This window comes from Cucumis sativus, chromosome 2 (genome assembly GCF_000004075.3).
Source record: "Cucumis sativus cultivar 9930 chromosome 2, Cucumber_9930_V3, whole genome shotgun sequence".
In the NCBI taxonomy this organism is placed as follows: domain Eukaryota; kingdom Viridiplantae; phylum Streptophyta; class Magnoliopsida; order Cucurbitales; family Cucurbitaceae; genus Cucumis; species Cucumis sativus.
Genome location: NC_026656.2, coordinates 5,957,142 through 5,973,064, shown reverse-complemented (window position 1 = coordinate 5,973,064; position 15,923 = coordinate 5,957,142). Strand labels below are relative to the sequence as shown.

Below are 15,923 nucleotides of genomic sequence, written 5' to 3'. Positions count from 1 at the left end.
CGTGAGCTAGGTAAACAAAACAGTTAAACAATTCTTTTGATCCCTAAATTTTTATGAAAGCAACAATTTAATCATTGAGTTTGATTTATAACATTTGATTTCTTTATTTTGAATTTTATTATCTATTAAAATTTAGAGACTAAATCTTTAAAAATTTGAAATTACAAGAACTAACTTTTTACAACTAAATTGTAACAAAATTATTAGAAGCATATTGACTAAATCATTACACGTCAAGGTGGAGTGATTAAACGGGTCCTTTTTAGGAAAGTTTAGACACTAATTTTTAACCTAAATAAAACTTTGTACTAAAATTTTCACGGACACTCGTACTGCTCCGCTTCAAGTTCAACATTTCGCCTTCGTTCTACTAATTTCTCGAATTCCATTCCCATTTGGAACCTTCAAATCTCTCCATAACTCGTACAAAATATCTCGAAACCCATCTTAATGGAATCATCTGTCACATTTCAGCTCTCCGGTCAGGTTTCTTGGCTTTGAGCTTTGATGGTACGTCTTTGGGTTTCTGCTACTTTTTTCCGCCGTCTGTATTTCTTTCCGTTTTGACCGAATTCTGTTCTTTAGGTACCCTTTATCGTTTTGTTCGGTATTCAATCACTTGGCGTGCGATTCGTCAGTGGCCTAAATCGAATCGAGTGTGTTTGTGTCTATCACATGTAGGGTGGTTCGGATTGTGCTTGTGTTGGTGATCTTTCATGTTTTTTCTATCTTAGTAGATGAGTAGGTTGTTCATTTTGTTTTTTCTTAACGTGACTGTTTCCCTTGTTACTGCCTCAATTGATTGGATTCACTTTCTTCTTGGTACCCTTTATCGTAATATTTGGTAATCAATCGATTGTTGTGTGTTTCGTCGGTGGCCCAAATTGAACCGAGTGTGTGTGAGGTTCTGTCACATAAGTGAGTGTGGACTGTGCATATTTTGTTTGATCTTTGATGTTTTTCTATTGTAGTGTATGTGTGAATTGTTCATTTTATTTTTCATTTTCTTGTAACCCTTCATTAATGTGTGTTCTTTTGCTTATTTCTATTCCCGTTTGACCGGATTTGCGTTGTTGTGTTTTGCATTTTTTGCTTCATGTAATGGTTTTCTTTGTAATCAATTACTTTGTGCATCATGTATTTGTCTCCATCATATGCAAGGGAGTGCATACTGTGCATATTTTGGTTGATCATAGATGTTTATCCATTGTTATAGATTAGTCAATTGTTCATTTTTTTCCATTTCTTTTACCTTTTAGACTTTTAGTTGATGTGTATGTGTATGTGTATGTGTATGCATTCCTTTAATGAGTGTGGATAAATGCTAAATGGTGACAGAGCTTGGAGTTCTAATATGTTTTATATGTACTGTGAAATTTGGGATGGAGCGTGTGGAAGGTGATGTGTTAAATGAAATGAATGAGGGAAGTCTCTTTTGGAACATTTGGGTTGAGAAAAATAAGAGAGCTTCAGTAGTGTTTTAGAGTTGTGAAGAGTGGTTGGGAGCCCGTATTTCACAAACCTTAACCAAGATGAGAACTTTGAAGGAACTGAAGTAGGTATTATAACCGGTGATAATTATCTGGACATTATCCTTAGATAATGCTTTGAAAGAATCAACATACGAGTCCACAATATAAGGATCTTCAAACACCCCTTTTTTCCAAAAATGTCATAGGTTCCATACTACTTGTACTAATTTCAGAATCTCCATTGCCTATTGGAATGAAAAGTATGAATACATGTAGAAGGGACATATTTTCATACGAGGAGAATGGTTAATAACACTACCAACCAAGTTAGCATTAGATTTCGAAGGAGAATAGTTGACTGGTTGAAGTACTGAGAGGGAAGAAGTGCTTGTTGATTCAACTCGTAGTCTCGTGGCAATATCTCTTAATTTGAAGACGCCTTCAGTCTTGCACTAGATTTTTCCAAAATATCAGCCTTACAACACTAGTTTTAGTGAACTAGAGAGGGAATTTCCTTCAGAATAAAAAAGAGGATATGGTTCAGTGTTGTTGAGGTGACCCTGGGCACGAGCCTAAGGCGAGAGTGGGAGGGACATTTGTAATTGAAGGTTTAGATTGCTTGTCTTACAAGGGTTGTTTGGTTGGGAAATTATCAAAACCTCATTTAAAGCAACAAACTAATAGTAGCATTTGAATCACTTGAATTAAAATCAGTATGCTGTAAAGTATTCATATCTTCATTTCATTTGCATTTGGATTAAGAGAATTATGGTTGATGCTTTTTAATATTTTCAATTTCTTAGGCCCTGTTTATCCATTTGTTTGTCTTATTTTCGGTTTTTGCAAACCAGACTTATAAATAGTTCTTCCACCCATGGACATGTAGTTTATAAAGAAGATGATGAAGAAGAAAAAATGCTTGTACTGTTAATGACTGTTTGGGGAAGGTGATTCAGAAAATGTAGCAACTAATGCTATTGTTTGAGTTAATGAAAAGGTTTTGAGCATGACAAAATAGAGGAGAGTACTTCATCGTGTTCGATACACTACGGTTACTTCTATTTTAGCATAAATGTAATCCCCAAATTACTACTAGAACATTACAATAAAGGAAGAAAATCAAAGTATTTTTTGACTTTTCTGACGGCACTTTGGTTAAGGTAGACATTTACTGTTCTATATTTCATAAATCTTCATTTAATACTTGCCAGAAAACTCTTGGATTGCTGCTGCCAACAGTGTATGTATGCTGAGGTGTTTTTTCCCCCTTCCTGTTGATCTTTTGTCGATACATTGGGGTTACATTTTTGGGTTTGCTTTATACATTCTTTCAAGATATTGGTTAATCTTATTTTGCTATCTTTGTAAACTTTCAAATTTAAAACGTCAATGAGAAGTTTCCTCTTACTTGAAATATTATGCAATATGTGATTATCTTTTATTGTGACTATGATGTGGTAATGCAATCTTTTTCATTAACTCTTATTTATTTATTTTCATCTTTCCAGGGTTTAAGTGCTTCAATATCATTCCATTTAATTTAGCATATCCAATCAACAATTCAGTTTGTTGTTGATTTGGATTATGTTGTTAAAGTTATGATATAGGTAGAACTTAATTGTAAAACTGTAAAAGTTGATACCTCAGATAATTTCCTTTCTGTTTTTGAACAGGTTGTTTATTGGGTTGTTTCTTCATTGATTACAAACTATACAAATTCATTGGTTTGGCTGAATGTGTGGGCTTTGATTTCAACATAAGTAATCAAATTTTTAGAATGCAGAAATGGCTTTAAGAGCGATCTTGGTAAAGAAAAGGCACCTTCTCAGTTCTGAGAATCTGTCTACCAGCTTATATCTAAGGTTCTCCAGATTTGAACATGGGCAAGCATCTCAAGCTGATGATCTACAGAGATTGAGCTGCATTTCTGATCCTCCACCTGTACCTATTAATGGAGGATGTGACAGTGGCTTATCTTCAGTTAGTCGGAAGGATCTTTTATCCTTTCCAGCTATGGAATATTTTCGAATTAATCTTATAAATCCTCAAATGTTTAGCCATGGAACTGGGAGAGGAACTTCAGCTTCCTGTATGGGTTTTAGGCACATCTTACAACTTTCACATTATTCTACAACGGCCACAGCTGGTCAACCTGAATTTGGTGGCGATAATGATAGAAATGAAAAACAAGCTAAAAATAGGATTAAAGAGCCGTCACCAGAAGATTGTGATCAAGCAGTTGAAGGTTTGAGTACAGTTAAGGCGCAAGCTAAGCAGATGCAAGAATCCCAGAAGAGTGCTGAATCTTTGTTGAAAAGCATATGGGCAAAGCTTCTAGGAATCGGTCCTGCTTTGAGAGTTCTTGCTTCTATGAGCAGGTTTGTAACTTCCATTCTTTTTGTATCATATTGGATCCAAAGTTTGACTCTCATAGTGCATTGAACAAATATTGTATCATGTAGGGAAGACTGGGCTAAGAAGCTTCGCCATTGGAAGGATGAATTTAAATCTACAATGCAGCACTATTGGTTAGGTACAAAACTTCTATGGGCTGATGTTAGGATCAGCTCGAGGTTATTGGTAAAACTTGCAAGTGGGAAGGGTCTTTCTCGAAGGGAGAGGCAGCAACTCACTCGCACCACAGCTGATATTTTCAGGCTAGTTCCTTTTGCAGTTTTTATTATAGTTCCGTTCATGGAGTTCTTATTGCCCGTCTTCCTGAAATTATTTCCCAACATGTTACCATCAACCTTCCAGGACAAGATGAAGGAGCAGGTAAATGTTGCAGAACTGGGTGGAGATTGCTAAACATGTTACTCCATCTCGCAGTTCATTGGCTGTTTGTTCTCTGGATATTTGATTTTTGGAACTTAATTCTTGAAACTGAACTTTCCTGCTATTTTTTTTCTTGTGCTGGTGCTTTAGTTCATTCATTTCTATTGCTGAGGTTGCTGTTTGTTTACAAACTACCTTTTCATGAACAAACTAATACAAGTAGTATGTAGCTTATGGATGGAAACATTTTTTGCCCCTTTCAATTGGAAAAGTTTTGTAGTCTCTTTGGATGAATGAAATTGTAGTGGCCTAGATTCGGAATTCGTATTTGGCACTTGATGGCCCCAACATCCCTCTATGCCACATTGTCTTGCTTATCTTAAATTGCTTCTAAGAGTGAAGACGGTGATCCCTAGTGTTTTAAAACCCCCTCACAGGTGTGCGCCTAGGCTCAAAGTGCATGTCTAAAGGCGAAGCTCACAATATAAGGTGCGCCTGAGCGCATTTTGTGAAGCCCCAAGGCTCAAAGCCCTGGGCTTTGGGGCTTTTTTTCTTTTTTTAAATAGTAATAATTAAGGGTTTTCCTTCTTTATTAACTAAAAGTTTACTAAGCCTAAATGCAAAATTTATTGTGTTTGGGGTCTTTTGCTTTTTCATCTTTCCACTTCAGCTATGCTCTCTTTTTAATGTAATATTTTTATATGTAATACACCTCACAAAAAAAGCAGGCGCCTTGTGACTAGGCTCCAGAGGGCCATTGCGCCATAGTGTGCCTTGGGCATTTCAAAACATTGGCTATCCTTACAAACCAACATGAGTTTTTTTTAGCATGCTATGCTTTGTTCACATGCATCCTAGGAAAATGCCTAGAGGTCACTCACCATAGGAGCTTCAAGCTGAGCACTCTTAACTTTGGAGTTCCTATGATTGAGTTATTGAAAAAGAAAGTGCAAGTCATCGAAAAAGAAAGTGCACTTTGTTGGTATGGGTAGTAATTTTCAACTCTTTTAAGACTTTTTTAAGCATACTTTCATATCCTCAAGATCTCTCTCAATTAGATGTGATTTTAGTTTATTCATGTCTCTCTCCTTAACTCAGAGCATTGTTTCATATCCCCCACAAAAAAAAAAAAACATTGATTTGTCTCAACTCGATGAATTTGCGATAGTAAAAATTTGTACGATTTGTTTAATGAAAAACAAATAAATTTTAGTGAGAAAACTTTAGGTGATTCTTTGGGGATGTGTTCAAATTTTTGGCTTCATTATGGCCTTCAAGTAGCTTAAAAAATCTCTTTTCATCTTTTTTGAATGAATTAGTTGTGCAATATTATTTTTCATTCTAACACTAATACTTGAGGATAGATGGAGTTGGAGGATTTTGTAATGAATGTAGCTCTTGCATCCGATGCTCTTCCTTCTATTGGATGAGATAGTTTATAGATCTCTCCGTTATATGCTTTATCTCTCTTGACAGAACAGGTCTGATTTTAGTTTTCATCTTTCAGGAGGCATTGAAAAGAAGGCTAAATGCTAGAATAGAATATGCCAAATTTCTTCAGGATACTGTAAAGGAAATGGCCAAAGAAGTCCAAAACTCCAGAAGTGGAGAAATTAAAAAGACAGCTGAAGATCTTGATGAATTCATGACTAAGGCAAGTAGATTTTATCCTCCATTCCTGCTGTATGTGTTAATTTAATTTTACCAGTTACATCTTGCTCAAATGGAGGTATTATATTATGTTTATATAGGTCAGAAAGGGTGCTAGTGTTAACAATGAGGAAATTTTGGGATTTGCCAAGTTATTCAACGATGAGCTTACATTGGATAACATAAGCAGGTCCAGTTTTTATTTATTATCTAAGTTCTTTTATCTTTTAGCTTGAATTTTTTCAAATATATCTCCACTGAACCTCCATTCATTTGACAGGCCTCGTTTGGTGAATATGTGCAAATACATGGGTATCAGTCCATTTGGTACTGATGCATATTTGCGTTTTATGCTGAGGAAGAGACTGCAAGAGTAAGTCCCTTACGAACACGACATGCACAATTCCATTCTCTTGTGCATTTTATCATTCAGGATTTGAAGTTTTCAGCTTAGATACATGCATGTGTATATATATTGCAGGTTCTATGTGCTTGTTTTTTCTATCTGCCGCTTTACCGCTTCATGTTCTGTTAATAGGGTTCTGTAATGTAATGGTCAAGAACTTTCTCTTTACTAATTATGATGTCCTTGTGTCAAGTTCAGTTCCACTTTTTTTGAAAAATGAAACATATGGTTTCATCAACGATGAGGAAGTTTCCTTTCAGCAACGTGAGTAGCTTTATGTAAGCAATTCTGGTTGTTCAAGTTGTGGCCTTTGATGATATTAAACTTCTTGTTGTAAGAGTTGGAATCTATGGAATGTGCCTAGAGGATGTTAAGAAGTTCCATGATTTATCCAGTGGAATATGCCCGGAGGATGCTTAAACATCAGGTACCCAACTCTCAGTTAATTAGGAATTCATAGCTGGCAACAGATCAGAACCTGGTCTGATCCTGCTGGAGAAAGTTGTTTGAAGCCTTAAGTTCGGTGTAGCTTTTCCTTCTAACAGTAAAGATGTTATGCTTGAACCGCTCTGTGCCCAAGTTTTTAGGTTGAAATCCAAGATCCTCTGTCCAATCACATTTAGCCAATCCTTTTGGAGTTGTTAAATGGAAGGCACTGTATCTTTGATAACAGTGCTCACGGTGGGAAGAAGTGTGAGTGGAAGCTAAAATAGTTGGCCTTATTTCAGAGTTCAGAGTACTTTTACATCCTGTTCTTTGTAACTGCTATATGAATTGTATCTCCGCTAATTTAGGTTATTTTATGTATTTTTAATAGCGTAGCGTGGATTTCTTTTATCCCTCTCTTTATGTAAATTCTTTCTTTTAACACGATTCAGTTTCTCAAGAAAGGATCAAGTCCCACATTGATGGAGTCTTCTTTGTATAGTAACTCAAAATATCAGAACCCAGAAATTGTTCTAAAATAAATATAGTGTCCTATTTTTCCATCAAGAAGGTTTTAAAATAGAAACAAGAGAGTCTATGCAAGACATTTGAATAAGACACATATGGTTCTTGATTATATGAGTACAGGACACTGTGTGCCCAACCCCCTCAAAGGAGTTGTAGTTCATAAGAATAAGATTGGATTGTAAACAAAATCTGATTGAGATTTTCTATAAATGTAACGATTTTTGCTGTTACCTTTTCACCCTCTGTGAATTGTTTCATTAATTAATTTGTGCTAATTTAATGTCTTTTCTTTTTTCTCTTTGGTCAACCATATTTCTTTACTAGAGAGGTTGCATCTGATGAAATTTATTGATACATTAGAAGTGTTTTCTTCTTTACAAAAGGTTGGGTGGGAGATGCCAAAAGCAACAAGAAGTCATATTTTTTTTGTAGTTGGAAATTTTTCCATAAAGCACGGGTTCTTTTATATTTGCAGGATTAAGAATGATGATAGGATGATTCAGTTAGAGGGGGTGGAATCTCTTTCAGAAGCAGAGCTTCGTCAAGCCTGCAGGGAAAGAGGTTTACTTGGATTGCTTTCGGTTGAGGAAATGAGACAACAGGTCCTCTTTTCTTTTTTATAAATCAATTGTTCTAAATGAATTGCATTTTTCTTCTATAACCATTGTTAAATGACTGATGACCGATTGACCCAAAAGTTTAAACTTTATAATATTATATCAACCGTTTTAAAACTCCACTCACCTAAGAAGCATAGACATGGGTACAACATGACATGTACACGACAACACATCATATTTTAAAAGTCTAGGACACGACACAACAAAGACGCATTAAAATATACATTTTTTTTTCAAAATATATACTCTTTATATATATATAAGTAAACAGATTGATGTATTTATATGCTTAGAAAACTTAACTTCCTGTATTTCATGCTCAAAAGTTACTTTTATTGTCATATATGTGTTTGTTTAGCTTACCCAACAAGTGTTCTATGTATGTCCAACAAATTTGTTGCACCAACAAGTGTTCGTCTTTTTGATAGCTGTTCAACATGCGTTGAGGTGTCCAAGTGTCTGACACATGTCGGATGTGGACATGCTAGCCAAACTAAAGCGTCCGTTCTTAGCCCCTCACGTGTGGTAAATAGGGGGGCATGGTCTTGATAAAGAACTAAAGAAGTTATATGTTTAATCCATGGTGGTCACTTACCTAAACTTACCTAAAATTTAATACCCTATGAGTTTCATTTACATCCAAATGCATTATTTGGTTGTTAAAGAAGTATCTGTAAAACCTGCATTTCTGCTGTAATTTTATTTTCTATTAGGGATGGATATAAAGGAAAAATGTCTTTTAGTTCTGATGTAAAGTTTTGATTATTTCCTGTAGCTGCGTGATTGGCTGGATTTATCGCTCAACTACTCTGTACCATCTTCGCTTCTAATTCTTTCTAGGTAACTAAATACTTTCTGCAGCTTCTTTTTGTAATTGTAAGACGTTGAAATATGTCTTCTGATTGGTAACCAATGCAGAGCCTTCTCTGTGTCTGGAAAGGTGAAACCAGAGGAAGTTGTACAAGCAACTCTTTCCTCCCTGCCGGATGAGGTTGTGGATACCGTAGGGGTGACATCTTTGCCATCTGAAGATACTGTTTCAGAAAGAAGAAGGAAATTGGAGTTCCTAGAAATGCAAGAAGAGATGATAAAGGTTTTCTTTTACTTATTTATATATATGTATATTTTGTTGTGTGTATGGAGGGGGACTGGGGGGCTTCCTTATTATTACAATTGATTATTATTATAAGAAAATTTCTGGGAGACGGGGAGTTACCGGTTTGGTTTGAGTCAGGTTAATGTTTCCCTTCATCCCTACGAGCTTACAGTTAGAACTGGGTGATTTTAAAAATGTAAGCCGATGCTGATGCTGACTTAGTATAAAATCAAGTGTACTGAACTAATTGTCTGAAATATACAAATAAAAACATATATATTATGGACAATATGCCTGAAATAGAAGTTCCAAAATGCCTTCTCTATGCCCCAAGTTCTATTAATTATTTTCATGAGCTAAATTTTTTATGTACATAAATCGCTGATTCTGTATGAGTTCAGTTCCCCTAAAAGGTCAAACTGCATGTTCTTTTCTACCCAGATCTACGTTTCTTATTCTTGTTCTATTGAACTAGTTGTTTCAAAAAGGTTCATGGCATTTAGATTCTCTTCATAATATATTTATCTATATAGGAGGAGGAGGAGGAAGAAGAAGAGGAGCTGGCTAAGATGCAAGAAACTGCGGGTAGTCAAAGGGATGTAGCACTAGAAGAGATGACTAGTCCAACTATTGGAGAAGAACCCAAAGAGAAAACAAAAACATTGGAGAAACAAGAGCAACTATGTGAACTCAGTCGTGCATTGGCAGTTTTAGCATCTGCTTCTGTAAGAATTGACAATAATTTGTGTTTTGATGGACTAACATTTTTTTTGTTGTCCTTTTTATTTGCATTTACACATGATGTTTATTTAACTTGTTTTGTTCTACTCTTGTTATTCATATATAGTCGGTCAGCAGAGAACGTGAGGAGTTCTTACAACTAGTAAAGAAAGAGGTATAAATTATTCCATCTCAATGTGTACTGCAAATTAACTTAACAGCATAAATGTCCATAGGTTGGTGACTTTTATTTTTTATTTTTCGTCTCAAAGACAGCTAAAAGATCTTCAGGACCCAAATGTATTTTGAGCTGGAAAACCCTAGTACATGACTAATTGGTCGGTACTTTTTTCTTGCTATTGTCTCCATTTACAGATGGACCTGTACAACAGCATGGTCAAGAAAGAGGGTAAAGATGGTCAAGAAGAAGCACGAAGGGCTTACAAAGCTGCAAGGCAGGATACTGACCAGGCTGCTGAATTGACTTTAGGTCGCAAGGTTTCTTCAGCACTTATTAACAGGGTAACATGAGTCTTCATCATAACTGTATTTAATGAGTTTATTTCGATGCTAACCAAACCCACAGTTGATTTACCTGTCTCTGATTTCTACCTTGTCTTCTCTGCAACTTGGAAAACTCACAATATTGATGACGTCTTCAGATTGATACGATGCTTCATAAACTTGAAAAGGAAATTGATGATGTTGATGCCGAAATTGGGGACCGTTGGCGATTGCTGGACAGGTTTTATAGCTATAACTTTCTAATTTGATGTGAATCCCATTTTGGGCAAATCATGCGGGTATGACTGTCTATATGGTACTTCTTTGCAGGGATTATGACGGAAAAGTGACAGCTGAGGAGGTTGCATCTGCTGCTATGTATCTCAAGGACACCTTGGGCAAGGAGGGCATTCAGGAAATTATCAGCAATCTCTCCAAGGATAGAGGTAAGGAATATTGCATCGTTTTACTCTTCTATCTCTGTTTTTTGTCCTTGATATGTGTGTAATTGGCTTTAACCCAGGGGTGCTTTGTCGGTTAGAGTTTGGAATGTTTGGAGACACTTTAAGGGGTCTTAGGTTCAAACCCTAGTTGAAATCTGTGGCTCTTTGATAGAGAACTGAAAATTGAAATTTGAAATTTGAAAACATAAGATTAAATGAAAGCAAAGGTGCATTTTATGTTTTAAAAAATATGTTCCGTAGCTTTGACGAAAAAAAAGAAATGTGCTTGATAGCAGATTCATCAAGTTATTATTTAAACAACTGTAAACTACTTGTAGTTACCCAATTAATATTAGTGGACAATAAATGATTGTTAGTTTATTTCTCATGTTTTATGTTAGAAAGATAGTAATTATTATTTTGTAATATTATACAATTTATAGGATAAATTGAAAATTTAGTACCTATAGTTTGGAGGAAGTTAAAATAGATCATATGATTTATAACTAAAATTTAGTCCCAATCGTTTGATAGAAGCTTTATAAATAGTCTTTGAGGTAGGGATTATTTAAGAGGATTTTAACAAACCATAGGGACAAGTCTAACTTTTAAAACCATACAAATTCCTTTCTATAAAAATAAAAACCATACTAACACCTAGCTTTTATCCCCACCATTGGGACAAAAATTGGAATTTAATCTAATTTATAATACATTACATAATACAAACTGAGTTTATAACATGGTGTATTGTATCTAAATATTTTTATCCTTAATTAATATAGTTGTGCATTTGAAATTTTAAAATTCAACTTCCGAAAACAATGAAAACATAAAAATGTTTGTTTTTTGATTTTGCACTGTTCAGATCACAGGATCTGAGAACAGTTTTAGAAATAAAATTTGGGTTCTTTGTCAAACACATATTTGTTGGACTTGATAAATCTGAAAACATCAAAGTCCGATTAACCAAATGTGTTCTTAATCACTTAAAGATCTTTGTTGGAGTTACCCTTAAAGAGGACAAAGCCTCACTTTTTATCAGAAAGGTGGGGGCAGCCATGAGGCTAATTTAAATTCTAAGGAGTGAAGGCCCATGATATACTCAGTAACCCTACGAAAGCGAGACACCAAAGATGACATGAATCGTGGTTGTGAATTACCTTTAAGCTCCACCTAATGAAGGAGAAATAACTCCTAATGGTTACAATAGACCAAACCCCACCTTTTTTGGCCGTCTGATTTTTTTCGTCTTAGTATTTCCATTACTGAATCTCACATGTAGCTACTTTCTCCTTTTTTCCATTTTACAGAAGGCAAGATACTTGTTGAGGACATTATTAAGTTTGGCAGTGCAACAGAAGACGGGGATGCATCTGAAGCAGGGAAGTCATAAAGGAAATGCATCGTGTTACCTCAAGGTCCAATGCATCTTTCTGCTTTGATTGGCTGTCGGAAAGTATATATTGTTTGCTCTTTTTAAAATTTTGAAGCATTAGTTTCAGCGTCCATGAGATTGGTTTTTGCCCCATTAGTTCAATGACAATGATACAACTGCAATGAAAATCACAATAGCTAAGAAATTCTTTTTGAATGCAATAATATGAACGGTCACATTTTCTATCGTTCTTTTTTCAAATATATATGATTGAATCAGAGATTCTTGTCAAAAGAACAATTTTAGCAGGGCCATTGTCCCCTGAAAATCTTTGAGATGCATTCGAGTTTGCTCTTGTCATCAATATTGGGTGAAATCAACTACTACAATATCCTTTTCCATGTTGGATATGACCCATTAGAGTACCAGTTCTTTGTACATAAACTCTTGTGATGGTTTTGCCCGGCTTCCGTGATTCTTTCCCTTCTAAGATAATTCTCATTTATGCCTAGGAAGACGATGGATGATTACCTTGATGATTTTAAAATGGTTCCCTATAGTGACAGGATAATACAAATAATAAACACAGTATCTACATAGCATATCAAAGAAACCGAAGAAAGGACGAATTACAATAATTTTAGGATTTGTCATTAAGAGTAGGCTCACACGTCATGATTATATCTTGCAACTTTATGTACATTATATGATAGATTTTCATTTTTGAAAACGCCAAAAGCTTTGGCCTTTATCATTTGACACTATAAAAAGAGGAAGATTTATTTTACTTTCCTATTTAATTTGGAGTTCAGCCTTGAATAAGGGACTTGGACATGTGGGTTTCTAAAGCTTAGAGGAATAACTGGGCATAGAGCCTAGCCCAATGATAAGAGGCCTTGACAGTGCAAGACTCACACCTAGTTAGGTCATGAGTTTTCCTTCGGCCCTTACTCATGTTGGCCTAACAAACATTATGATTTGCTTCTGAATTAGGCATTTCCCTTTTTTTTTTCTTTTTTAATCTTTCAATTGCGTAAATATTTTATTTTAAAATTTTAACATACTTGTGATGTCAACTTAAAACATTCACATATATTTTACAATTTCTACACGTAAACATTATATATATTTGAGGTAGACAGCATACTCTTATTAACCACAGACGATAAAATTATAATATACTTTCACAATGATAGAATGTATGAATGTCATACCCACAAAAAAGTGGGTCATCAAAGGGGTTGGATTTTCTAGGACATCTAACGTCAAATTGTACGTTATGGTTATACATGCATGTTGATGCTGGAAATGAGATTAAAGTTTTACATTGGCTAAATAAATTATAAATATAAATATGTAAGGAAAGACAATTATCATCAATGATATGAGGTATTTGGACGAAGTCAAAAGCAAATCCTAAAGGCTTTTATGTTTGAGACGATATTTGAGGTGAACAATATCATATAATTATGGTGATATATGGAGATTTCTTATCAATTAAAGTTGGCCAACAAAAATGATGGAATCAATTTCAATTATGCATAAAATGATTCAATTCTAACACGAACTCAAATCAGTCTATGTTCAAGAATTGTTTATAAAATTCTAATAAGAATTGTGAAAGCATTTCAACAAAACTAAACATTAATTTCTCAAAAGAAATGTATACTCCATACAAAAAGCACAAGTTGCTTCAAGAATTCAAGAAACACACATAAAATCTAATTTGGAAACAAAATACAAAAAGATTGAATTAATGTTCTCGAAAGAAATTAAAGGATTTCTACAATATTGACAAATTAATGAAAGCCCTCAAAAGAATAGCAAATCCTAATGCCCTTTACCTTACAAAGTACTTACCCCTCCATTTGGATCAAGGAAATCTGCTGAAATTTGAAGAGAAAAATGGCAGAAATGAAGAAGTATTTCTGAGATTTTTATTTCTAGAGAGAAATTGAGTACATTTGAGAGTTGGAAAGAAAAAATGAATTGATGATTTGAAAATTAGGGGAAAATAGGGTATTTAAAGAAAATAATAGGAAATAAAAGGTTGATTTTTTTGCAGCAAATGAAATTTGAATGCATGACTTGGAGTTTGAATTGCGATCTCGGGGTGGATTTTGCGCGAGAATTTCAAACTTTCAAATTAATTACCATTTGCCCTTGAACTTCAAATTACTCGCTCTGTTTTAGCTGATTTTTATTATATTGTTCTTGTATCGGAGTCTATTTTCATAATCAACTTATATATATATATATATATAAAGTGAATATGTGCTTGCTATGATAAATAAATTAGGCATGAAATAATTGCACTATTCTAGACCCAACAGAGAGCCACGAAAACAGTTCGTGTACTCAGTCTAGTGTGTAATCTGCAAAGAGAAACAATTGTAAAACCTTATAATAAGAACAAACAAGTTTTTGTTGCCTCTCAATCTTCCGTCGCAGGGTGTTGGAATTTGAAGTTGGAGACAATGTTTTCCTTAAGTTGTCACCTTGAAAGAGTGTAATAAGATTTGGAAGGAAAGGAAAACTAAGTCCAAGGTTTATAGAATCTTATGAGATTCTAGCACGCATGGGACCAATGACTTATAAGCTAAGGTTGCCTGCAAAGTTGTCTACAATTCATAATGTTTTTTATGTTTCAATGTTGCGGAAGTATGTTCTAGTTCCTTGCATATATTTCAAGAGTAGCCGTAGAAGTGAAAGAAAACCTGGCCTATAAAGAAAAACTTTGCATGTGATAGACAGAAAGGAACAAGTATTGAGAACAAAGGTGATCCCTATGGTCAAGGTTTTGTGGAATAACCATGGCATTGAGGAAGCCACTTGGAAAGGTGAAGAGCTAATGAAAGCTAAGCACCCACAACTCTTCGCATAAGACTTACTGAATTTCGAGGACGAAATTCCAATAAGGAGATAGTAATTGTGAGACCCTAATCGCGTTGGTTCGGGGTTTGTGTGTTTGTTCTCTTGTTGGAACAACATATAATTGTTACTTGGGACTTACGTTTAATATTCTAACATTTGTGTAACGCAGTTGCAATACATCACTAAGCAAGTTTACTGCACGTAATGTGCTCGCATGTCTCTCTGTATTGCGCGGTTAATTCTAAGCAATAAGTCATGGGTCATGATCATAGCCGATGATGTGCTCATTATGTACCTCTTTATCGCGTGAAGTCTATGCCATCATTAAATCCAAATTTTTCTACTGCTTGTCCAAGTACATGCGAAACAATAGGTTTACCTAGGTGGTCCAAAGTCGAACACATGAAATTGTTTCAAGATATTAGTTCTAGGGTCTTACTCATTAGTTAGGCGTGATGACAATTGATGCGAAAGAATATATAAAAAGAACTAAAGTTATTTACACTTACCTAGAGATTCATGCACATGAGAATAAATTATGGTAAAATGGAAGATTAAGCGAACTAACTTGCGTTGAGAAGACAGTGAAGAAAGATATCATGTTATTAGGCGAATAAGCTATATGACTACCTCGATGCGATATAACTCATTCAACAAACTTATGATTAAGGCATGCTCCTCTCAGAGTCATTAAACGCCACATTTGGTCTCCTTATTTATTCTACTTATAGTGTTTTGCATTTAAGGACAACAAACTCTTGATGTTTATAGTCCACACTTGTTCGCCTTTCGAGATACAAACGAAGGAAGCCCTCTCGCAAGGTTGTGAAAACTTTTCCTTACACGTGTTAGCCACGTCCTTGCTACTTACCCTCTTGGGTAGTTGGCGACATACACTGGCCAAATGTAGAGTGTAGCTCAACTAACACACTAAGTGGTATAAATAAATATTACTTATCGTAAACACATCATAAACCTAAACTTCAATTAACATAAAAACAGATGAATAATAGAGACATAGATGGATTGAA

The 15,923-nt window shown here is 34.9% G+C and overlaps 1 protein-coding gene across 2 annotated transcripts; it reads left to right on the top strand.

Moving 5' to 3' along the window:
* Positions 1-278: 278 nt before the first annotated feature.
* LOC101211552 (mitochondrial proton/calcium exchanger protein) lies at positions 279-12,279 on the top strand. 2 transcript variants are annotated; one of them, XM_011650686.2, is made up of 16 exons: positions 311-510; positions 586-677; positions 3,146-3,850; positions 3,935-4,247; positions 5,755-5,901; positions 5,999-6,087; positions 6,178-6,270; positions 7,733-7,859; positions 8,653-8,717; positions 8,796-8,970; positions 9,507-9,698; positions 9,821-9,868; positions 10,069-10,215; positions 10,356-10,438; positions 10,528-10,643; positions 11,954-12,279. In XM_011650686.2, the coding sequence occupies exons 3-16, from the start codon at positions 3,258-3,260 to the stop codon at positions 12,034-12,036; spliced, it is 2,271 nt and encodes a 756-aa protein (XP_011648988.1). In that variant the 5' UTR covers positions 311-510; positions 586-677; positions 3,146-3,257; the 3' UTR covers positions 12,037-12,279. The 2 variants fall into 2 exon arrangements, with proteins under 2 accessions (XP_004152837.2, XP_011648988.1); XM_004152789.3 differs by lacking the exon at positions 586-677 and having other exon boundaries at positions 279-510.
* The last annotated feature ends 3,644 nt before the right edge of the window (positions 12,280-15,923 follow it).

Bases quoted from the DNA above. Each gene is read 5' to 3' on its own strand.
- LOC101211552 (XM_004152789.3), top strand. From the start codon at position 3,258: ATGGCTTTAAGAGCGATCTTGGTAAAGAAAAGGCACCTTCTCAGTTCT. The intron at 5,902-5,998 runs GCAAGTAGATTT...ATGTTTATATAG, and splicing joins TTGATGAATTCATGACTAAG to GTCAGAAAGGGTGCTAGTGT. The intron at 10,644-11,953 runs GTAAGGAATATT...TCCATTTTACAG, and splicing joins CAATCTCTCCAAGGATAGAG to AAGGCAAGATACTTGTTGAG.